Raw genomic sequence first — 25,969 nt, 5'->3', positions numbered from 1 at the left:
GGCAGCCCCCCAGAAGAGGATCGCGGCGGAGGTAAGTATAACTTACCTCCTGGGGCTCAAAGCCGTTACGGCGTTCCATGCCGCCGCAACGGCTTTAAAGCCCATTATAATGGGGACGGCATGGAACGCCGTAACGGCGTTAACGGGTTAAAGAGGAAGGTGGGGGGGTGTCAAGAATAATCTAAAATCATGATCAAAATGAAAACGTATTATTCGGAGACTTAGTCATGTTTATTAAAGTTTAAACAACACAGTTCATCATTTTCTTAGTATATGCGGATTCCTTTCTTTAGCCACACTTCACTTTACGTTTTAAAAGCTCCATAGCTGTGAGAAGCATTGTACTAGTACATGTCTCCTGTCCTCTTATAGTAAAGAAGCACTCAAGCGCCATAGCCACTACATCCTGCTTTAGTGCCCCAACACCCTCTTAGTGTTTTTTTTTGTCAAACTGTTTTGCCTGGCTGATGCTGTAAAAACTAATTGCAAAGCCCTGCTTCGGTCAGTGGAGCTAACTAAATTCTTCCACAAGGAAAATCCAGAAGCAGGCTGTGCGGCCACAATGAGACTGACAAAGGGCCAGGTAAATTGTCAAACCATTCCAAAATGGTGTGACAAATTACAGTGTTATGGAATAAACTCTACAGCAGGCTGTATGGTGCTTGGATTGTTCCATTTATTATATTTAAGCTGTGCCTTTGTTTCTGTTTTTTTTGCCATCAACTTCTTTTTTTATTTAGGCATTAGCTCTCACACCAAGTTAAATAGTATTACAAAGTCTATTCAATAAAGAGCATGTCAGACACCTTTTTGTTTGTGGGACATGAAAAAGCAACATACTTATAGCGACTTATCAAAAGAGATATAGCATGGAATGCATAAGTAGAGGGGAAACAGCAGAAGATTAATCAAAACAAATGCATTGAAATCCTTATATAATCAGGTAGTGGAAATGTGACTGCAGTGAGATGTCCTATACAGACAGGAGGATATGAAGGCCGAGGAACTATGTTTCCTTATGTATTTTGTGCTGAAACATTTAAAAGAAAATGTCACTTGTAGGATTTTATATTTTTGTAATCCCCCACCTTTCTGTAGCATAACCAAAACATTTTCACTTGTTTACCAATATTTTGGGTAAATTAACTCCTTTCTTGATTTAATGGCCATGTAGCTAGTGTTAAATTGCAGGTCCATCTGTTGCAAACAAAAAAAATCAAAAATTATTTAATTGCAATGAGATCAATCTCAAAATGAATTACCTTTTATGTCACGTGGAGATATTTTACAGAATACGTGCTAAATGTCCCAAAATATTGCCTCCTTTTCTGCCAACTTTATGTGAAATTTATATTAATGCATTATCAATATCAATTCTAGTCAAACTGATAGTGGTAAGCTTTGCATGGTGGAGACAGGTTAGCTCAGTGCTCTCGTTTTACCACTATTGTACAGGTTGGACAGAATATTTTATTAACCCCTTAAGGACACACGACGTGTGTGACACGTCATGATTCCCTTTTATTCCAGAAGTTTGGTCCTTAAGGGGTTAATCCCTCACCCCACCCCCTGTCTCCAAGCATATTGACAAAATGAGTGGGAGACAGCACTTGTAGCTTCTTGGCAGCTTGACCAGTATACACTGAGCTGGAGCAGTTTTGATTATCTTGCTTAGAGTGCTCATTTGACATGGAATTTAATACATTCCTCTGTGACCCTGTATCAATAAAAGCTGTACATTCACAAGAATAGTTTCAGCTGTGAATTGCATTGTCTGAAAATAGCTAATGACTATCATACTATTATGCAGGAACAAGTGCACCAAACTGTGCTAAAGTCATTCCATAATGGTGATAATGCCTCCACTTAAAAACACCAAAATAAAAACCTATTTTGGGACACTCAGACAAAACTCATTTCTTGACCTTAATCTTCACACACTTAGAGGGTTTTCATCTTGAATTGTGCAGTTTCCCAGTATACTGTTAAGGGCATACCTGCTGGAATTCTAAATGATAAAAAGTGACCATAATCCTTTTAGTTCCTTGGATCGTGTGTACAGCATAGATGTTTATTTTGTCCAAAAATATAAAGCTACATTATTCACTTGGAGAGGAAGGAAACTGTTTAGGAATCCAGTTTATGTTGTATAGCTTAATACAAGGTTTGACAATCTGTTTTTGATACTAGACCACTGATTTAACCTTTTTGACAAGTACCCAACCATGTACATGGCATTAGATCGTAGACCTGTTCTATAGTTTTTCTTCAATTTAAAAATTACCTCCATAACTTCCAGTTGAAGCAGAGTACGGTGTGAGAGCATTGGGGACCAAGGAAAGTTGTCAAACTGGCCTAAAACAGTTTGCTTATTTACTCTGGGAGAGTCCCAAGGTACTCCTGGCGTCCTAAACACAAATAGTGGTTATGGTACTTTGAAAACGGAATTCTGGCATTCTTATGTGGACTGGTTCTTACTGACTGGATTGTTTATATTGGTGTTGTGTTTTTTTTTTTTTTTTTAAATCTCCATATGACTCTGTAGCTTTTTAAATGGTTGAGTTTCCCTTGGTCCAAGTAACTGCTAGAAAGTTTACATTGTCGGAAATGTTTATCTTGGATACTGTTGGCATAGAATGCAGTTCTATGAAATATTTCTATCATTCACATGTCTGTGGTATAATGCGCTCTTGACATGACAATTCAGAAACACTGACTGGGAAGGAAATAACTTGTAAAGCCAAATATGTTCATTTCAGTAGAGGATGCAAAAAAAAAAAAGTTCTTCCTTCCCTTTTGACTGTTACTCCATATTCTGTATGTATTTCCTCTTTGTATAAAAATTGTCATTTGCTTTTCACTTGGGTATGATCATATAACTAGACATCCTATCTGTTAAAGATAATGAAGAGGAAGCTGTAACGATATAACTATTTACAATCTGCCATGCACTGTCTCACCACATCTTCCGAGTTAAAACAATTCACATCACCATTAGCATACCAGTGCATATAGTAATTTTGCATATTAATCATTGGATGGAGTATGCATATGGACATGATTCATTGGATGGAGCTCAGTGGATGTAGTGTTAACAGTTGAGCAGCTGCTGGCTGCTCACCTTTTAGGATATAGACTCCCTCCCATGGGACATTGGACGTTATGGGTGGATAACCTAATCGTGATCTCCTTATGCTTTTAGTTTATTTTTAAAATACTTTTGTGGTGGCTTTCTAGGGACACTATAGTCACCAGAACAACTACATATTATTGTATTTGTTCTGGTGAGTATAATCATTACCTTCAGGCTTTTTGCAGTAAACCATGTTTTTTTTTTTTTTTTCAGAGAACAAAAGCAGTGTTTACATTTCAGCCTAGGGATGCTTCCACTGTCCACTCATCATATGGCTACTAGAGGTGCTTCCTGGGACAATGCTGCACAGTGAGCAGCATTTCCATTCAGTGTCTCCACCCTCTGCATGGAGACACTGAACTTTCCTCTTAGAGATGCATTGATTCACTACATTTCTATGAGGAGATGCTGATCAGCCAGGGCTGTGTTTGGCTTTTGCTGGCTCTGCCCTTGATCTGCTTCCTTGACAGTCTTGGCCAATCCAGTGCTTTCCTATTTGAAAGAGAAGAGAGAATCACTTCTCATGATGTCAGCCAAGCAGGCAGATCAGAGGCAGCAGCAGCAGACTGAAATAAAAGTAAGATATCGCTATATTTATTTGTTAGTCTCCAGCCATTAGGTTTTAGTATTTTAGCATAAGGTTTCTTCAATAGGCTCTTTTGAGATTCTATTTTTATTTAAGCATATATACTATTTAGGAAATCATCATATATATTGTCAGAATCATGATAGAAGACTTGCCAGGTATTTTTTTTAGAGAAGTTTGGTCAATTGTGTTAAAAGTGGAGTATTATGTATCTTACTTAATTATACATATCATTATTGACTTTAACTGTCCCTTACTATGTGCAAAAGTTGGTGTGTGTGTGTGTGTGTAAATAAACAGTCATAACATGTATTTTTCCCTGTGTGCTAGTCATTGAATGTGATCAGCATGTCAGACAAAAACATGGACTTTGTTTCATTGCTCCTGCAGTGAGTAATCTTAAATTCAAAACAATTTATTCTGGGAGAAAAATCTGTGTAAATTGGGTGTAATTAACTTTACTGGAGAATAAGATAAGATCTTGGAAGCCTTGTTGTACATTGTAAACTGTGTGAATGCATTTTATAGTTGACATATAATGTGGATATCTTAAATTGTGGTATAACTGTTTTTCTCACCAAGTGTTAGGTCATATCACAGTCTATATGAATATACAGTATGCTCTCTGTCCCATGTCATACTTCTAAAAAGAACGAGTGGGCGAGGCTGAAGCTGTAATAGTGACCTAATTTACTGCTGAGCTACTTGGATCTCACTTTGTTGCTTGTCAAGCTTTTTCTTGATGCATGGACTGTCATAGCATAATAAACTATTTATATTGTAGTAAATAAATGAGAAGGAACTATTTTAAGGTAATGAATGACTGGTGAACATTTCACTGCAGCCCTTTTAGTATAAAACATGAGAAACAGCCTTCTTACTTTAACACGTACCTGTCATGGTGCATGCAACCTAAGCTGTTATTTCAGAGCACATTAAGTTGTTTATACGCAAATGGGCTGGATATCTCTCTTATTGTAATGTAACAACAGACATTTGTTCCAGATTTTCTAGATTTACTGCTAATAACTTGCGTATATCAGATCAAGATGTGGAAAAGTGTATTTTTTTCCTTTTTTCTGCAGTATAGTCTTTTAAATGGTCTCACTTTCTCTTGTCATTGTCCAATTGTCTCTCTCCTGCATGCTAGCTATATTGAGATATATAAATCAGCCCTCGTTCTGATTTTTCATTAGTGTTCTCTTCTTAAATGCCTTTTCCCCAAACTACCACATAGAAAGGTCAGTGTGGCTCAGGAAAAGGCAGCTCTGACTAATCTGTTAAGTATTTGAGTTAATAAACTGCACTTTATGCAATTATCCTGATTTCAGCTGTGTATTCACAGAGGGTCTTTTAAAGGAGAGGGAGAAGATAATGCCTAAACTAGGTGAACTATTTTTCCTGCTGAACAGGCTTGGTTTACACTAATGTTTTGAAAGGAACAGGAAGCGCATCTGTAAATTGTTTGCAGATTTAATTTGTTAAAATATTATTTTATCAGTTTCTTTTCTGTTTTGTCTGTAATATCAATTGTAAGATATTAAATGCATTCTAGTAGAACAGATTAATTCCACCTGGTTGTCTGATCTGTCAAATGTTTTGACACAATTGGAACCGGACAGATTGCTTGCCATACATTTTACAGCTCTGCTGTCATGCCTCATGGTGTCAAAGCCGATCATGTCACCATTCTCAAGACCAGACTTTCTTGACGCCTCAGTACTCTTTAAAGAAATATCCACATGGAGGTTCCCCAAGCCGTCCCCACAAATGCTAAGGCAGTCGCTCGCAGCCATCCTGGCGGACCTCCATTATAATTTATATGACTAGTTATTGGGATGATCACCCTGTGATCAGTATCAGCAATCACTTGCCCTAGCTTGCAGTTAAGGCAGTGTGATCCTTGTGACTGGTTTTCACAGTGATCAGGGAGCCCAATGTACTAAACAGATGTTCGGGTTGGCTAGGGTTACAAATGGCCTCAAAGTAAGGTGCAAATCGGTATGGTGGTACAGGTGGTGTCACTTTAACAAACAAGTAATCTGAGAAGCAAGCCAAAAGGCATGTAAAAATTAGGCATGTCTCCTGGTTTTTCATAGAAGTTGACTTGACTGTTTGTGGGGTAATGCTGTACTTAGGATGCAACAGAATACAAATCGGGACGTTGAAGTACCATGACTCATAAGGCATAAGGCCTGTGATATTCATTATGAAAGTTTTTAATATTATGAGACTTGGCAGCCAATCTTTGGAGAAATTTGTGATGAAAAAGCCCAGTGAAAATACTTAAAATGCCCCATATTGAATTGTCCAAGTTGTCATTTTTTACAAAGGGTATGTCATGGCGGTGAAGTGCTGTAAGGGGTTACTGCTCAATAGCAACATTTGCCCAGTTAAGGAATCTGTGAAAACGTAAAATTTGAAAGCTGAAATTGGCATTTCTGGAATAAAACCATGTAACTTATCAAGCATCTGATCTACATCAGGAGTATTGCTGTACTTGAGGGTAGTAGTAGAATGCAAAATACACACAAAATATATACGCAGATTTGGAAATCTCTGTGAAATTATTAAAGAACACTATAGGGTCAGGAACACTCAAACATGTATTCCTGACCCTGTAGTGTTAAAACCACCATTTAGTTGGCTCCCCCACCCCTTAGGAGCAATAAACTTATCTTATTTCCATTGGCGCACATGTCTGCTGGCGCTGGTCTCACCCCTGATCTGCCTCCTTGCTGACATCATCAGAATTTAATTTTTAGCCAATCCAATGCTTTGGATTGGCTGAAATCGGGAAGGGGTGGGGCCAAACACCAGCTTGGCCAATCAGTACTTCCTCATAAAGATGCATTGCATCAATGTATTTCTATGATGACAATTCAGTGTCTCCATGCAGAGTGTGGAGACGCTGAACGGCAGTGCTGCACATTGTGCAGCACTGCCCCAGGAAGCACCTCCAGTGGACAGTGAAGGTATCCCTCCACATAGAAAAGGCAGTGTTTACATGAAAATGCCTACATGGATTGATTATACTTAACAGAAAAAATACATTAAGCTGTAGTTGTTCTGGTGACTGTAGTGTTCCTTTAAATGAACAGTATCAAAATGCTTGTTCAGATACTTTAGGGTGGCTATTTCCTACAAATACTTTTGTGTAGTTGTCTTGGTCTTGGATTTATGTGACTGAATAAACCTTCTAGTCTCAGCAGGTCATATTTTGCAAACTTTTTTTCCCCTCTTTTCTTTTATAAAACAATAGCTCACTCCATGCAATATTTGTCATACATGTCCAAAAGTAATTAAAATCCTGGACAAGTGAGGCATTTTGACAATGTCATGATTATATAGTCTATTTTGTATACACTTGAGCAGAACCTTTTCTGTTTCTCTAGTTGTATATTATATATACCGTATTTTTCGCTCCATAAGACGCACTTTTTTTCCCCTCAAAAGTGAGGGGAAATGTCTGTGCGTCTTATGGAGCGAATATGAAGTTTTACTTACCTGTCTTGTAGCGTTTCTCGGCAGCACAGGGCGCACCGCGGTACTGGAACTTGAATTTCATGTTCCGGTTTCCGGCGGGACTGAAAGGAAGTGCGCACTCAGCTCAGTGTGCGCACTTCCTTTCAGTCCCGCTGGAAACCGGAACATGAAATTCAAGTTCCAGTACCGCGGTGCGCCCTGTGCTGCCGAGAAACGCTACAAGACAGGTAAGTAATTATGGGACAAGGGGAGGGGGACAGTATGGGAGAGAAGAGAAGACTATGGGGAGGGGAGGGGAGGGGGGATGAAGACTATGGGGAGGGGAGGGGAGGGGGGATGAAGACTATGGGGAGGGGAGGGGAGGGGGGATGAAGACTATGGGGAGGGGAGGGGGGATGAAGACTATGGGGAGGGGAGGGGAGGGGGGATGAAGACTATGGGGAGGGGAGGGGAGGGGGGATGAAGACTATGGGGAGGGGAGGGGAGGGGGGATGAAGACTATGGGGAGGGGAGGGGAGGGGGATGAAGACTATGAGGAGGGGAGGGGGATGAAGACTATGGGGAGGGGAGGGGAGGGGGATGAAGACTATGAGGAGGGGAGGGGGATGAAGACTATGGGGAGGGGAGGGGAGGGGGGATGAAGACTATGGGGAGGGGAGGGGAGGGGGGATGAAGACGGAGGGGAGGGGAGGGGAGGGGGGATGAAGACTATGGGGAGGGGAGGGGGGATGAAGACTATGGGGAGGGGAGGGGGGGATGAAGACTATGGGGAGGGGAGGGGGGGATGAAGACTATGGGGAGGGGAAGGGGGGGATGAAGACTATGGGGAGGGGAAGGGGGGGATGAAGACTATGGGGAGGGGAAGGGGGGGATGAAGACTATGGGGAGGGGAAGGGGGGGATGAAGACTATGGGGAGGGGAAGGGGGGGATGAAGACTATGGGGAGGGGAAGGGGGGGATGAAGACTATGGGGAGGGGAAGGGGGGGATGAAGACTATGGGGAGGGGAAGGGGGGATGAAGACTATGGGGAGGGGAAGGGGGGATGAAGACTATGGGGAGGGGAAGGGGGGATGAAGACTATGGGGAGGGGAAGGGGGGATGAAGACTATGGGGAGGGGAAGGGGGGATGAAGACTATGGGGAGGGGAAGGGGGGATGAAGACTATGGGGAGGGGAAGGGGGGATGAAGACTATGGGGAGGGGGGACACTATGGGACAGGGGAGAAAAAAAAATATTCTGAACAAACTGTCCCATAGTAAGAAACACTATGGGACAGTTTGTTCAGAATATATTGTTTTCTGGGCTTCTTCCTCTAAAAACTAGGTGCGTCTTATGGTGAGGTGCGTCTTATGGTGCGAAAAATACGGTAATTCTGTTCAGCACACAATTTGTACATTTTCTTGCATGTCAGCCCCGCTTACCTCCCTCCCACTCAGGATGCCGGAATTGGGAGGTATCTTGTATGAGCGTGAAGTAGCTGCGTGAGCACGAACCTCCTAAACATTAAAGTTAAAGGAAAACAAAGGCATCTTGTCAGAAAATAATTTGAAGTATAGTTTTCTAGCAGAGGTGGCAGAGTAATGATATAGTGTCCAAGAGAGCTTGGAACAGAGATTGTGTGGTACTGAGCAAAAATTCAAAATCAAAACTAAACTGACTTGCATATTTTTTTTTAGCTAGCAAATGTTCAGACTAGATAATGCAGTTTCTGCTGTCAAATTCTACTTCTGCATCACTTTCACTATATATTTTTTTTTTACACCCGGATTACGCACTTTATTTGTTATTCTTAGGCCCTGGGAAGGAATGGGCTCTATTTTGATTTGCTATAAATGGCTACATGCAGACAGCAGCTGTTACACCCAAGCAGAAAATCTACTTGCATCTCAATTTAGGATTCCAATTCATTTCATTAATATACATATCTCTGTGCCATCTGCCAGTGTCCATAGAATCCCTGAATATCACATAGTGTCTAAAACCATTTCCATAAACCGATATCTTGCTGTTTTGTGTGTCAACGTAAAGGTTTATGAATACCTGCATATTTACAACATAATGGCCTTTTTTTTTTTTTTGGTCAAACATGGCCAGTAATCAGAAGAAATCAACAGGATAATACATGGATATTCTACAAACTTGGATTTGTTGGGGATTTACCAGTAAGTTTTAACAATTTAGACCCCCCCCCCGCCCAAAAAAAAACAAAAAAACAAACAGGATGAGAACCACTGTATTTTGTAACAACTTTATTTGTTGTGTTTATCACTAATTGATGCTGGAAGTGCACCCTGCAAGAGTTAGTTTGCTTGCAAACAAAATATCAGAATTATTTTTAAAAATGCTTTATTTTTGTTGTGCAGATAATATACAAAAAAAAGCTTGCATCACCACGACAGCGGGGCAAACAATGCATTTTCAAACATGTTATGACAGTGGCATGGCATTTAAATTACGTGCACAAATTTTAGTTTTTTGTTGAGTAAATCATGCTAGTCCAGTATGTCTAGAATAAATATCAAATTACGTGTAGCCATTCTGGAAGCAAAACTAGACAAAAGTACTAAAAAGAAAAAAGTATTAAAAAGTAACTAATGAAAACATTTGATACCAAGTTATGTCTATTGTGAGAACTTTTACGTGCTACTTAGCACGCTAGCTGAACAAGAATTCTGAGCAGTAAGTGCCATAAGGACCATGCACAGCTTTATATTAATGCATACAAGATAAATGCAATCAATGAGTAGTTAAACTATGCTTGGTGCTTTGACTCGCTTATACTAAGACTAGAAATGGAAAATAAACAGTAGCTGTACATCTTAGCTAGAGAGGTTTCCTTGAGGCCTTCCTCCGAGTTTATACTTCACAAAATAATAGGTAAGGCAAAACATAATAAAAATGAGAACAGTGCACATAGGTAGGAGCTAACTGTATGGCAACTAGTAGTGGGCTCAGGATTATTAGTCCAGTTTGTTAAGTTGTGGATGACCGGATGCTCTGTGAAGCAGGAGTTGAGTGTGGGATCCCCCCTGGCCGGTTATCTAGGTCTGCATCATTGATCCTTCTCCTTTAATGTTCCGGGCAGCGGCTCAGGATCTGTTCCCTGCAGATCGAGCGTGTCCCTGAGGAAATTTGTCCCGAGAGTGTGGGCTGTGCTTGGGCAGGTACCCTCCAGTGGACTGAGGCCCAGGTAAGTGTTGGTGGGCGGCAGGGTGTCTGCTTGGTTATTGGAGCTTCCTCCGTTTCCTCACACTCTGCCTCCGTGCCTCCTGGATAGCTGCATGACATATCGGCTGAGGTCGCAGTCTAAGGGTTTGTTTAGTAGTAGCCTGTTGGATCTTGGATTTTGCTGCTTGTTCCCGCACTTTTACTGCAGGTGATGTCGCAGTAGTGCCTCCCAAAGCCGACCGTAGCATTTTCGTTTGTCCTGGATTAGTGGGCAGGGAGCTTTCAGTCGAGTTTGAGCCCTCTGTGCGTGATTGCACTTTGGCCCAGAATTGCGACCAGAATCGCTCGAAGGCCTGGTTAATTCTCTCAGCATGGTATGGGAGGCACTACAGGTTCATGCGTACCTGTAGGCCTCATTCCAGTAGCCATCTCTTAGGCCAGGCCTCGGTGGCGAGACTCCCAGATTATCAGAGTCTCTTAGCTGGATTCGGTGCTGCTCTCCCAATGGGGGACTGGGATAACTCCCACCGGTCCAGGGGGGGGGAAGGTAACAGTGCAGTCGCTTCAAATGTTGCCGACGTTAGCAGGTCCAGGCCGGGGATCGACCATTTCTCCTTTCCAAGGATCACTGCAGGCTTAGGCCTCGATACACTCCAAACCACGAGTTGTGAGAAGGCTCCAGAAAGGCATGAGACAGCCTCACCGCATGCAGGGACAGTTGCTTAGTCTCTTGGGTACTGTCTGAGAGTATACAGGGAGTGCAGAATTATTAGGCAAATTAGTATTTTGACCACATCATCCTCTTTATGCATGTTGTCTTACTCCAAGCTGTATAGGCTCGAAAGCCTACTACCAATTAAGCATATTAGGTGATGTGCATCTCTGTAATGAGAAGGGGTGTGGTCTAATGACATCCACACCCTATATCAGGTGTGCATAATTATTAGGAAACTTCCTTTCCTTTGGCAAAATGGGTCAAAAGAAGGACTTGACAGGCTCAGAAAAGTCAAAAATAGTGAGATATCTTGCAGAGGGATGCAGCACTCTTAAAATTGCAAAGCTTCTGAAGCGTGATCATCGAACAATCAAGCGTTTCATTCAAAATAGTCAACAGGGTCGCAACAAGCGTGTGGAGAAACCAGGGCGCAAAATAACTGCCCATGAACTGAGAAAAGTCAAGCGTGCAGCTGCCAAGATGCCATATTTCAGAGCTGCAACATCACTGGAGTGCCCAAAAGCACAAGGTGTGCAATACTCAGAGACATGGCCAAGGTAAGAAATGCTGAAAGACGACCACCACTGAACAAGACACACAAGCTGAAACGTCAAGACTGGGCCAAGAAATATCTCAAGACTGATTTTTCTAAGGTTTTATGGACTGATGAAATGAGAGTGAGTCTTGATGGGCCAGATGGATGGATTGGTAAAGGGCAGAGAGCTCCAGTCCGACTCAGACGTCAGCAAGGTGGAGGTGGAGTACTGGTTTGGGCTGGTATCATCAAAGATGAGCTTGTGGGGCCTTTTCGGGTTGAGGATGGAGTCAAGCTCAACTCCCAGTCCTACTGCCAGTTTCTGGAAGACACCTTCAAGCAGTGGTACAGGAAGAAGTCTGCATCCTTCAAGAAAAACATGATTTTCATGCAGGACAATGCTCCATCACACGCGTCCAAGTACTCCACAGCGTGGCTGGCAAGAAAGGGTATAAAAGAAGAAAATCTAATGACATGGCCTCCTTGTTCACCTGATCTGAACCCCATTGAGAACCTGTGGTCCATCATCAAATGTGAGATTTACAAGGAGGGAAAACAGTACACCTCTCTGAACAGTGTCTGTGAGGCTGTGGTTGCTGCTGCACGCAATGTTGATGGTGAACAGATCAAAACACTGACAGAATCCATGGATGGCAGGCTTTTGAGTGTCCTTGCAAAGAAAGGTGGCTATATTGGTCACTGATTTGTTTTTGTTATGTTTTTGAATGTCAGAAATGTATATTTGTGAATGATGAGATGTTATATTGGTTTCACTGGTAAAAATAAACAATTGAAATGGGTATATATTTGTTTTTTGTTAAGTTGCCTAATAATTATGCACAGTAATAGTCACCTGCACACACATATATCCCCCTAAAATAGCTATAACTAAAAACAAACTAAAAACTACTTCCAAAAATATTCAGCTTTGATATTAATGAGTTTTTTGGGTTCATTGAGAACATGGTTGTTGTTCAATAATAAAATTAATCCTCAAAAATACAACTTGCCTAATAATTCTGCACTCCCTGTATTTCCCCTGTTGGGGCTAGTTTTGTTAGTTTCGTGAGGTGCTCATACTCTGCACGTCTGACTGCCATACAGGTCAGACTCCGACCCCTCAGAATTATTTTAACATTTTCTCAAATGCTTTCTGGCATATTATGTACTGGAACTGTTTAAACATAATATAAATGTTGAGAGAGCCTTCTTAAAGGAACACTATAAAGTTAGGAATACAAATGTATATTCCGAACACTGTAGTGTGCTAGTCACCGCTTTGGTGACTGGTCATCACCAGCAATGGTTAAAAAGGTATTCCTTATCCTTTTTATCCCACACTGTGCTGCTCGCTCAATGGCTAGCCCGCCTCCTCAGACGAGATCATCATAGGAAAGCATTGGGATGCTAGTTCGCATGTGCAACAAAACGCTGTGCTGCGTAAATCAGATTGGTATAGCAGAATTTGACCTGGCTATGTCAATGAAAGCTACTGGAGGCACTTGAACCCTACATTTTAAACATAATTTCTGCATGGTGAAATGTCTTCAATTGCAGGTTTAGAACGAGGGGCAAGTGGTTAATTTTAACTGCTCAGAAAAGGCAAGCTTTCACACTCCCACAAATGAGTTTTGACTCTGGTTTTCGGGCATTTATCTTATGCTGTGATTGTATTTAATCGCTCAGTGAGAATTCCTAGTGAATTTCAAATTTTAAGCCAAAGTAGCCAAGTTTGAGCATAGCTGGTTCAGAGAATTTTTTCATTTTAGCTATTTTGATCTTAAATTGGAATTCGATTTAAATTCACACATAAGTGAATAATCTTAATTTTGTTCCAGTCTGCTGCTGCTGGCTCTGCCCTGATCTGCCTGCCAGGCTGACATCACCAGAAGTGTTATTCAAAGCCAATGACAATGCTTTTCCATAGGAAAACATTGGATTGGCTAAGACTGTGAAGGAAGCAGATCAGGGACACAGCCAGCACAAGCCAAACACAGCCCTGGCTGATCACCATCTCCTAATAGAAATGTATGAGGAAAGTACAGTGTCTCCATACAGAGCGTGGAGACACTGAATGGCAGTGTTGCACACTGCAAAAAGTCTGATTATACTCACCTGAACAAATACGATAATCTGTAGCTGTTCTGGTGACTATAGTGTAAAACGAATAACCAGAAAATACACATCACACTAGAGTTTACAAGTTTAATTATGTTTCACCCAAAGGCATGTACATTTTGAATGATCTGTTTATTGTTGTATTGTTTTTCAGAGTAGAGAGACAATGCATTATGTCACTTTCCAAAAAGTTGAAAATCTGTCACTTATATACCAATGCATGTATGTTTTTTTTTTTTTTTAACCTATATTATAGTTATAATTCACTGACCTTTCATATTTTTTTTTATCAAGCTTGGTTTCTTCCAGTTGTGTTCTGTAAATGACTCCTCCCCCCACCCCCCCAAACTTTCTACCCCTTTTTCTTTCCCTCTTTTCTTAAAGGAACACTATAGTCACCTAAATTACTTTAGCTAAATAAAGCAGTTTTAGTGTATAGATCATTCCCCATGCAATTTCACTGCTCAATTCACTTTAATTTAGGAGTTAAATCACTTTGTTTCTGTTTATGCAGCCCTAGCCACACCTCCCCTGGCTATGATTGACAGAGCCTGCATGAAAAAAAGACTAGTTTCACTTTCAAACAGATGTAATTTACCTTAAATAATTGTATCTCAATCTCTAAATTGAACCTTAATCACACACAGGAGGCTCTTGCAGGGTCTAGCAAGCTATTAACATAGCAGGGGATAAGAAAATCTTAACTAAACAAAACTTGCAATAAAAGCCTAAATAGGGCTCTCTTTACAGGAAGTGTTTATGGAAGGCTGTGCAAGTCACATGCAGGGAGGTGTGACTAGGGTTCATAAACAAAGGGATTTAACTCCTAAATGGCAGAGGATTGAGCAGTGAGGCAGCAGGGGCATGTTCTATACACCAAAACTGCTTCATTAAGCTAAAGTTGTTCAGGTGACTATAGTGTCCCTTTAATTTTTTTTTCTACTTTTGTGTGGATAGAGGTTTTGCAGGATTCCAGACACATCTGCTTTCCATATTTTAGAAGGAACCAATCATTAAAGCGGCACTGTCATACCGAACTTACCTTTCTTTAATCAATTCCTCTTCTCTCCCCTGTTGGGATCTGTTCTTCATTTCATCCTTTCTGCTCTAGTTTTCTAATAAACATAAGACAAAGTAGGTTTCCTACACCTGACCATCTCTGACCGGCGGAGGAGCAAAGTGTGCTCTATTTCTGGTGGTCAGAGAAATTTGGGACTTTGTTCGGATTGGAATTTCATTAGAATGAATGAAACTCTGATCCTATTCGTGTCCCGGAGGCATCTTGCAGCCACTTAGTAGATAGCTCCCTAATACCGTGGGAATTAGGGAGTTATCTACCAAAAGGCTGAAATACCTAAATTGGTCTTCAAGCCAAATTTACTAATACTAAGTAAAGATTACTTGGTATTAGTAAATTCTGCCCCTACTCGCTATATCGCGAGTAGGGGCATGTCTAGTAAACAGGAAGCAGCCTGTGGCTGCTCAGTGTTAAAAAAGAAACAAACAAAAACAAAAAAAAACTCGCCATGCGAGTGGGGGCTATTAAACTGAAGGGGGGACCCCAGCCTATAACCTATTGTGTCCCCCCCACCCCTGAGCAGCGGGTGGGGGCCATAAATAACAATGTTCGGGACCTATTGTCCTCCCACCCCTGTGCGACAGGTGGGGGCCATAAATAACAATGGGGGGGACCTATTGTCCTCCTCTCCCGCCCCCACCCCTGGGGGCCCTAAATGAAATTGTCCCCCCACCCAAAACAAGTTAATAAACCCGTACCTAACCCCCTCACCCTAAATAGTGAGGGGGGAGATAAAAAAAAAAGTTAACTTACCATTTGATGTCTTTTTTTTTTTTTCCTTCTCTAAAATCTTCATTTTTCTGCCCCCAAAAAGGCCAAATAAAAATACCCGTCAAACTTGTAAAAAAAAAAAAAAAAACCTGTGCGCAAAAACAAAATCCGACGCTAAAAAATGAATCCATCTTCACCCGGCCAGACTGAGCTCCGCAGGGCGGGAAAAGGCTTATAAATCTTTGAATTCAACCAATCAGAGTGCTAGTTATTTTACACAGCGTGAGAAAGTTCTTTGGAATTTTCCCACACTGTGTAAAATGACAGTGCGTTCTAGTTGGATTTTAAGCCAACCAATCAGTGTTCTGAGTCAATGCTTTTCTATGGGGATTCCAGCGACGCTGGAGGTCCTCATGCATAGTGTGAGGATGTCCAGCGTTGTTTAGACTACCAAAAGTCGTCCAAGAATGTAGACAGTCACCAGAGGAGGACTTAACACTGCAAGGTAAATATTGCAGTTTATAATAACTGCAATAATTACACTTGCAGGGTTAAGGGTGATGGGAGTTGGCATCCAGATCACTTCAATGAGCTGAAGTGATCTGGGTGCCTACAGTGTCACTTTAAACACACTGACACACATAATATATTAAAATAGTTTTTTTTTCTGTGTATTGATCACACCCCTGCTGTCTTACGGTTATATTCTGTCATTTAGGATTTCAATCACTTTTGTTTCTGTCTATGCATCCTACACAGCCCCCATGAAATGATTTTCAATTTCAATCACATCATAGAGCACAGTGTGTTTATTTTAAATTTTATCTGCTACTCAAGTAATTGAACACAGGAGGCTCAAGCAGGCTATCAATAGAGCAGACTATTCAAAAAAAAATACACGCAATAAAGGAGGTTCAAACAGATTTATCTTTACAGGAAGTGTGTAGGGAGACTGTGTAAGTCACGGTTAGGAGTGGGGTCGCTAGGGCTGCTTAAAGTTATTCCAATCTAAATTGAGCAGTGAGATTGCAGGTGCGTGATCTATACCCCCAAATCATGTCATTAGGCTAAAGTTATTTTGATGCTTAGTTTCCCTTGTACAAATGTACACTCACTTGTCAAGAAAAAGATTTAACCCCTTAAAGACACATGACATGTGTGACATGTCATGATTCCCTTTTATTGCAGAAGTTTGGTCCTTAAGGGGTTAATAAACTTCTTGTTACAAATGTAGTTCATGCAATAGGTGCATTCAGGCATTCTAAGGTTTAATTGTAAGTTCTTTAATTGGATTATAATGCTGTGTAATATGTAATTTTTGATCATTTAGATAATGTTTGCCATTATCCCAATTTAATATTAATAATAAAATTCCTCTACGTCAGCCGTTTTACTTCAGATCTTGGGCGTAAGAGAAAGATGCTTTGTCAAAAGCAAGTTTCCTACCTATTGTGTTTTTTTTTTTTTTTTTTCTTCTTCTCTTTAGTGATTTTATATTCACTACCAGCATGTATAGTTTAAAAGAAAAGTAAATCTTCTTTATCTTTCTAGCCTGTACATATTTGCTTGTTAAACACATTTCTGACTCTTAATAACAGTGGTACTCTGTATTCCTGATACTATAGTGTCCCTTTGAACTATAAACATGTATTTCTGACACTATATAGTATTTAACTGTTTGGGTCCCCAGCACCCCTCAGATCGCATGGGAACGGTATTTAAACATACATTTCCACCCACGCCGGACATGTCTCGCTGTGGCTGTTTCTGCCACTATGGCGTAGATCATCAATCTTGGAAAGCATTGGGAGGTTATTGCACATCTCCTCATAGAGTTTCATTAAACTCACTGCTTCTCTATAGGGAACGTTCGTCGGCTTTGTGCATAGCATGGAGACTCTGAATGCCAGTGATGCACACTGTGCAGCACTGACCCAGGAACCACCTCTAGTGGCTGTCTTAAGTGACTGCCCTTAGAGGTGTTCCTAGGCAGGAATGTAAACACTGCTTTTTATCTGAAAAGGCAGAGTTTACAGTGCTCAGCATGCAGGGACAGGTATAGACACCAGAACAACTACATTTAGTTTTAGTGGTTCTGAGAACTATAGTGTCCCTTTAATATGGAACATATGTTTTACTATGATATACTGACTTTGGTGGTTGACGTCTGGGCATCCAACAAATTGTTTAACTTTCTTTCACCTATTTACAGACAACTCATATGTTTTTTGTAAACATGGATTTTTAGAATGCTAAGTGCTCTGGTGATATCCTTGGAATTCTTCTAGAATATTTTGTAGTCTATCTTTAAACGTGTCTCAAAGCAGGGCTTGACAAATTTGCTTGGAATCGAGGAGCCAGCAAATGAAGTTAGGAGCCAGGCTTTTCAATGTAAAATGTGCAATTCTTAAAGGGACGCTATAGTCACCAGAACCACTACAGCTTAATGTATAGTATACCGCTTAATGTGGTTGTTCTTGTGTCTATAACCTGTCCCTGCACATTTTTCAATGTAAACCCTGCCTTTTCAGAGAAAAAAAACAGCATTTACATTGTTGCTTAGTAGCACTTCTAGTGACAGTCACTCAGCCTCTACAGATGCATACTAGGTCAGTGCTGTACAGTGCGCAGGACCTACGTTTAGCGTCTCCATGCTCTGCATGGAGGCACTGAATGTTCCCCATAGAAATGCGTTGATTCAATTCATCTCTGAGGAGATGCTGATTGTCGCAGTGTGGAGTTTTGCCTTTCCTATTGGATTGGCTGAGATCATTAAGATTTCAGGTGAAATTTGTTGGGAATTTAATGTGAATTTGGAATTTGAGGGCAAAATAGCAAAACTGGAAAAAGTTGTAAGGCAACTGTGCTACCAGTTTGGCAATTTTGGCCTTAGATTCCAAATTCGCTTTGAATTCCTGAACATTTTTAAGTGCAAAATCCTGTATTTGGTTTATTAGGCCACTTCCTCTCATCTTTGTGTGCCAAGTCATTAATGCAATAAAGTAAAACATTTGCTTATTTCAGTCTTTGTTCTATATATTTGTTGTATGACAGGTGTAAACCTGCCTAATGCAGACTGCTGGTTAATTTAGTATTCTTGACTGTAATGACCTTCAGGTCATGTTTTGCACTGGTATGCGTTAAAACTACATTCCTCGCATGCTAATTTGTTGGGGTTGTTTTATTTTCTGACTGTCAGAATTACAGAGCGTGTATAGTGCATACAGGCTGTCAAAAACAGCGGACTGTGTGTGGATTTGTTTGTCATCTTTCTTGCGTTTTTGGCGAATTGCAGTAAGTTTACTTTTAAATGGGGGGGAATTCAGTTTTCATTGCTTTTTTTTTGTCCAGAACTTAAAATCTGCTGCCTTCCTTTTTTCTGTGTAGGGCAGCATAAGGGCGTGCAATGAATGGTGATTCAGGTGCCGGGGTGGTAACTTCACCACCTCCAACAAATGCTCCTCACAAAGAGAAATATTTTGATCGAGTAGATGAAAACAATCCGGAGTACTTGCGGGAGAGAAACATGGCACCGGACCTTCGCCAAGACTTCAATATGATGGAGCAAAAGAAAAGGGTCTCAATGATACTGCAGAGCCCCGTAAGTGTTTTTATTCCATGTGTTATTAAACAGTCATTATGTACTTTTTGGGGAAAGGGGGTGGGGGGCTGGTGTTTGAATGTTAAAGGGGCACTATGGTGTCAGGAACACAAGTGTATTCCTGACACTATAGTTCGAAGACTACTGTTTAGGTGGTTGGCCTCCCTTACCTCTTGTTAGAAAGTTGATTTACTCACCTTTTTCCAGAGACGCGCTGTGTTCCTCATGTCTGGCCCCACCCCTAATCCACCCCCTTGGTTGACATCACAATTACAGGGACAGTCCACTACCCAAGTATAAAATAAATAAAACACTGTTAAGTAGATATGCCCCAAATAAGAACTTGCATGAATTTTATTAGCATTTTGTTTTCATTGGAAAAATATTAAAACCCGCTTGCAAAACCTGCAGTTCTCTTTTCTGCTGCCTTTGCAAACCCTCCCCTTCGAACACCGCCTACAATTTCTGTGGCTGTCCAATCGCAGACTCAATACAGCTCAATGAGAAGACTTTGCTAGACAGGTGCTCTTGGCAGTTGCTGCCTCTTGAATTTATCTTCACCGAGTTATGGTACAAGGAAACTATTTGTACAGTCGCTCCCAGTTTTTGTGAGACTGTTACACTATCAAAATTAAAAATCACAGCCAATCCAATGCTTTGCTATGGGACCATCAATTGTGATGTCAGCCAAGGAGGTGGATCAGGGGTGGGGCCAGACATGAGGAATGAAAATATATATATATTCTAAAAAAAAAAAAAACAATTAAAAAAATGTCTGTGATTTGGCTATTTAGCTTTAAATTTACAATTCGCTCTCTCATCCATAGTTTGTGATCAAGTGAATAATGCCTACTGTTCATAACAATGTCTAATGAAATTTACTGACCTATTGCATAAACAATTTACTGTGTGAATTTGTTTTATAATTTTAACTAATCTGCTAGACTAATAGGCTAGCAAAACCTTGCTTTGTGACATCTGCCCTAATTAGGTTTATTCAAGGCTAAGCTATGTCCATAGGATTACTTCATTTTAGGTCATCTCCCTTTAAGTCTGTTTAAAACACATACCAGATCAGAAATTAAAAGGACCTATTGAGTTATTGAAAGATTATATACCATCCTTAAAAATAAAACTGTTGAAGGATTGCTCTATAACTAATCTGGATAATTTTTTTTATGACAATGCTATTCTTTCTTTGGAAAAATTGAAGCTTAAGTATGGATTAACAAATGTATGCTAATCATTGACAAATTGAAAAAACGATACCAGGTACCTGAAACGGATACAAACTATAAATCACTTGAGATATCTCCTTTAGAGAGAGGGTTTTTTTTTTTTTTTTTTTTTTTTTTTTAAAACAGCCCCGCTAGTAAAGGTATGATATCCTTATGTTATTTGTTTTATAATGCTAAGCCCTTAGTTAAATTAAAACCTATGTTGTCATGGGAGACGGAGTTGGGTGCCCAGTATGATTTTAGAAGAATGGTTCGGTTTTTTAAAAAGTTTAAAAGGTATTTCGTATTGCACCAACCATTTTGAAAATCGTTATAAAATTTTATATCGCTGGTACCTGGCTCCGTCTAGATTGCACAACATGAACAATATGTATTCTGACCGGTGTTGGAGAGACTGTGGGGGTGGGCAATATGGCCCATATCTGGTGGTTCTGCCCCAAATTAACTAAATATTGGAAAATGATGCATGATCTAATTATTAAAGTGGACAGAACCATTAGCATTTTAACTTCGGAACTAGCCTTATTTAAAAAACTCCTGGAGTCCGTTAATAGATCAGATAAAATAATCATAGGCCACATTCTGATCACTGCTACATCCTGTTTACCTAGACATTGGAAGTCCCAAAATGTTCCATCTCTCATAGAAGTTTTTAATTTGATTCTAGAAAACTAGGCACACAAATTATCGCTTAGAGCTAATGTGCATGGTTTCCCAATATTAAAATATAATTGGGATAAATGGGAAGAAAAAATCATAACCGTTTATGCTCTTTGATATATTTATTGTTAAAGTGCATTGATGTACAACATTTTTGCCATATACATTGTTATGCCTATTTCAATGATGGATGGATACCCCTTCCCATGTCCAAGTTACCCTTCCTTTCCTACCCCTAATACAATGTTTTGATTATTACTTGTTATACAACATTTTTAAACTTTAATAAAAATTATTTGAAAAGAAATTAAAAGGAAAACAAAACAAATGCTTGCAAGCATGAAAAGTACATAGTACACCAAGGTTTAATTTGTACTATATAAAATGTATTAAAGAGGCACTGTCACGCCAAACTTACCTTTCTTTAATCAATTCCTGTTCTCTTCATCTGTCAGGATCTGTTAATTTCTTCCTGTCTGCTCAAGTTTTGTGATGCTTCCTGTCAGTATTACCTAACGTCCTGTCACTTAGACAGAACACCTGCGCAACTATCGAATTGTGTCCAAACAGAATGAGAACAGTTTGTTCATTCATGTTAAGACGCAATTCAGGACTTTGTTCGTATCGGAATTTCATTCTAATGAATGAAACTCCGATCCCATTCGTGCCGCGGCTGCATCTTGCAGCTACTTGGTATATAACTCCCTAATTCCCACGGTATTAGGGAGCTATCTACCAAAAGGCTGAAAGACCTAAATTGGTCTTTCAGACAAATTTGCGAATACGAAGTAAATATTACTTAGGATTAGTAAATTCTGCCCCTACTCGCTATACTGCGAGTAGGGGCATGTCTAGTAAACAGAGAGCAACCAGTAGCTGCTCACTGTTAGAACAAAAACAAAACCCTAGTACTCCTCCCCTCCCCCCACATGGAGTGCACGACGCAGAATGAGCCCCGCAGGGCAGGGAAAGGCTTATAAAGCTTTCCCAACGCCCTGCAACTAGGCTCAGAGCGCTGTGATTGGTTTAAACCAATCAGTGCTCTGACAGGCAAGTCTTTACATTTACCTGTCACAGCACTCTTGTTGGCTTGAAATCCAACCAAAGTGCTCTGTCATTTTACACAGCATGGGAAAAGTCGCTGTTTACTAGACATGCCCCTACTCTCAGTATAGCGAGTAGGGGCAGAACTTACTAATACTAAGTAATCTTTCCTTCATATTCGTAAATTTGGCTGAAAGACCAATTTAGGTCTTTCAGACTATTGATAGATAACTCCCTAGTTCCCACGGTATTAGGGAGCTATCTACTAAGCGGCTGGGAATACTGACAGGAAGCATTACAAGATCACAGAGGAAACAGAAATGAGAATTGTGGAAAAATTGCTCTGACCCCCCCCCCCCCCCTGGAAATGGAGCACACTTTGTTCCTCCTCTGGTCATAGGTGGTCAGGCGTGGGAACCTCCATAAGACAAAGTAGTCCCTACTTTGTGTTATGTTTTATAGAAAGCTAGCGCAGACTGGATGAAATGAAGAACAGATCCTGACAGAGGGAGAGAAGAGGAATCGATTAAAGAAAGGTAAGTTTGGCATGACAGTGCGCTTTAATTTACTTTTTTTTTTTTGTGAAAACTGCAAGTGTGGCTGGATTTGCCATTATACACTGAACACATTCGGCTCATGCCCAGAATGTATGAATGTCATATTTTCAAACTGCAATCAATCATTTTATCAGAGTTAAAATTAAAGTATTTTTAATAACATTGGTTGCCATCTTTTGGTATGTATGACTGGCCTTAAATCTGTAATATTGTAATGTTCACAAATCATTTAAGTTCCAAACTGATATTGATTTGTGTAGGGCAGTGGTTAACCATTTGCTTCATATATGCATAATTTGTTTAGATGTGTTTTTGTTTAATACCTGATTCTGAGGAGCCTAGTAGATATGGTTTTCTTTTTCTTTTTCTCTTTCTTTCTTTCTTTCTTTTTTTCTTTTACTCTTTTTCTCCTTTTTCTTTTTCTCCCTTTTCTTTCTTTCTCTCGTTCTGCCCCCCCCCCCCCCCCCATCCCATATATTTGAACCTGATCTGCCCTTTTGTCTTGGTTGTCTCCTTTTATGTCTGGCATATGAGTTGTATATTCACTACTGGGTTACTGTTGCACTGCTGTCATGTCACTCGTTTGCTGTTCACTTCAATTTCTGAATAATTTTGAGTTGTTTACCTTTTATATTCCATATGCCTGTCACCTGCCCTTTATTTGTAGATTTCCTTATTCATTTTAATTATTTTTTTTGTAGGTTCGTTTTTTGAAGTGTTCTTTTCTTTTTGGTTTATTTATATTTTCACTGAACAATCGAAACAAAGTAGTAAACTTTTAAGTGTCCATGATGAATTTTGGTTTACTGGACATATAGGGGGCAATACTAAATGCATGAATTAATCTCTACCAGAAGAGGAATGCAAGCTTAGTGACATGGTTTCCACAACGATTTCTTTATGTATTGCAAAAATATGAACAAATTAAGAAATAATCTAAAATGGATCAATAAGCACATGTTCTAAAAATTTGTTGAAGAGCAGTTATTAGCAGGAATTAGTGCAATGTATGATTTGTCTTGCATATTTTTATAGTGTGCTCATTCACCAGTTGGGTGTTTTTGGAATATGTGTACAGAGAAAATAAACATCCAGTGTAGCAGAATTCTTAGCAAATTGAAATAATTTTAGGTTTCACATCTCATGTGAAATTTTTTGTACTGTTGTGTTCAAAGCTTTTAAACCGTAAGTAGGAGATATGGGATTTATTGTTCACTGTGAAATAAAAAATAAGCCCCCTTTTTAATTTTTTAATTTTTTATTTTTAAATGTATTTATTTTGTTTTATTTTATGAGTGTGCAAAGGAACTTTCAGTCATTATGATATGAATATTTTTATTAGGCATTTTGTGATGAGCTAGAAAGCATGATTCAGGACCAACTCAAGAAAGGAAAGAACCCTGCAGGCTTATTGGCATTACAACAAATAGCCGATTTCATGACCACAAGCGTACCAAGCGTTTATCCTTCAGCACCTCAAGGAGGAATGGCAGCTTTAAACCTGAGTGAGTAAAATGTATCAAATTAGCCCCTACTTTTATTTTATCATTTGTATTTTTCCACATCTGTTATTTATTTTTTTTGTCTCAGGCCTTGGAATGGTAACTCCTGTAAATGACCTTAGAGGATCAGATTCTATTGCCTACGAAAAAGGAGAAAAGTTGCTGCGTTGCAAACTGGCGGCATTTTATAGATTAGCCGACCTGTTTGGATGGTCTCAGCTGATCTACAATCACATTACAGTGAGTATTCAGCTGTGCCGACTGTTAAATATATTTCGGAATGTAGAATGGCGCAATATTTCATTTGCGTTTTGACTCTCATTACTAGCTTTTCATAGGAATCTTTCATTACACAAATATGTTTTTACCTCTTACGTATGCCTGTGCATGCGTGTTCTACACCAGGGGGTAGGCAGCTTTTTGCACACCAGGTGATGTGCACTATATCTACCATGATTTACAAGCATTATAGGACATATAGTACAGAACATCAGTATTGTCCAAGGTTGCTTATCCCTGTCCTAGACAATGGTCCCCCACTGCAGTTATGGAATCAATTGCACTCCAGTATATTTGTATTTCTGATTTTAAATGTTATTTGTTTAGATTCAGAGAGGAGGCTATTTTAATCTATCTTTGACCAGTTAGTTTGCTAAAATTTGTTTTGTTTTTTGTATCCATTTTCATGGGAATTGCAACATTATTCTTTTTTTTTTTTTAAATTCTTTATTTTTGTAGTGTGTAGGGAAATGACAGTTGCTTGTGAGGTACCCCAAAGGCAGTCCTCTAGCACAATACGAACAGTTGAACATAGGGGTACAAGGTAGATCAAGCACATTTTCTATATATAACGATAGAAACGGTATAGCTTTACTTTGTTTAGGTATTTGGTAACATAACAGAGTGATATCGCTTAACTTTCTAGGCTTGTGATTACTGGTATTTTGCAGTGGCAAGAGCCAGTGAACCTATGAGTAGGTTACCACATGCGTTAGAGTAAGGGTGAGTGATTCAGGCTTAGGTTTCACGCTTAGATGGGTGGGCAACATGCATAGACATTTGACTACAGGATCAATAGCTGCGGCACACTTAGAGAAAATAACATGCAAAGCTTCTGGCTTGTCTAACTGACTTTGTGCAGGCTATGTGGAGTGTGTGTGGCAAAGTTAGACTGCAGGCTAGCTGTGATGCGAGTGAATTAGCTGCTAAAACTCGCCGGGCGCTTAACATAGCACTTAAATGAGCGGGGCTCTCCATGTGACTAACCACACCGGAGCGGGAAGACAGCTTGGCCGTACAGTGCAAATGAGTCCAGCGTGTGGGCTGACCCGCCATCTTGCTGTGCTTTTTTGGGGTATAAAGGCCCAGCCCGTGCCTCATCTCGGGTTCAGGTGTGTGGGAATGTACAGGGATGCGGGGCAGGGTCTTGTCAAGTCCCCCCTATAGCCCCGGGCTTGCGTGAAGGCCTGCACCTCATGTCCGCGAACCGGATAACTCACGTGGGAGGCCGAGTTCTTCCCCTGTGGGGGGCTGCTGTGGGTGATTTCCAGCATAGGTGGTCGGTGCTCTGGGATTCCACCCTCGTCGGTCTTCAGCCCAGGTGGGCCCATTATGTGTGCCAGCATCGTTGCCTGATAAAGAGTGCCCAGGGAGGTCCCGTCCTTCCCCCCGCTCTTCCTCTATCTCCGCACTCTCCCCCGCCTTTAGCACGGATGTCACCAGGTGGGCGCCGGGCTTGGTGAGGGAGCCGCATCAGTTCTCCACCACGAGGTGACAGCCAGACTCATTTGTGTGCTGCTCGGTGGGTATGTCGTGTAGCCGTTGGTCGGCCATCTT

General features: G+C 40.4%; 1 protein-coding gene across 17 annotated transcripts in view; it reads left to right on the top strand.

The window, feature by feature from the left end:
- Positions 1–25,969, top strand: part of ADD1 (adducin 1) — a 65,819-nt gene that overhangs the window by 5,726 nt on the left and 34,124 nt on the right. For all 17 annotated transcript variants that reach the window (XM_063457705.1, XM_063457708.1, XM_063457707.1 and 14 more), the window contains 3 exons: positions 18,919–19,132; positions 23,974–24,136; positions 24,222–24,373. In XM_063457705.1, coding sequence (XP_063313775.1) covers positions 18,938–19,132; positions 23,974–24,136; positions 24,222–24,373 — 510 coding nt within the window. In that variant the 5' untranslated portion in view covers positions 18,919–18,937. The remainder of the gene's footprint in view (positions 1–18,918; positions 19,133–23,973; positions 24,137–24,221; positions 24,374–25,969) is intronic.

The sequence above is a fragment of the Pelobates fuscus genome, chromosome 6 (genome assembly GCF_036172605.1).
Source record: "Pelobates fuscus isolate aPelFus1 chromosome 6, aPelFus1.pri, whole genome shotgun sequence".
NCBI lineage: Eukaryota > Metazoa > Chordata > Amphibia > Anura > Pelobatidae > Pelobates > Pelobates fuscus.
Note: the sequence above shows the minus strand (reverse complement) of the source record. Positions and strands in the feature narration are given on the sequence as shown.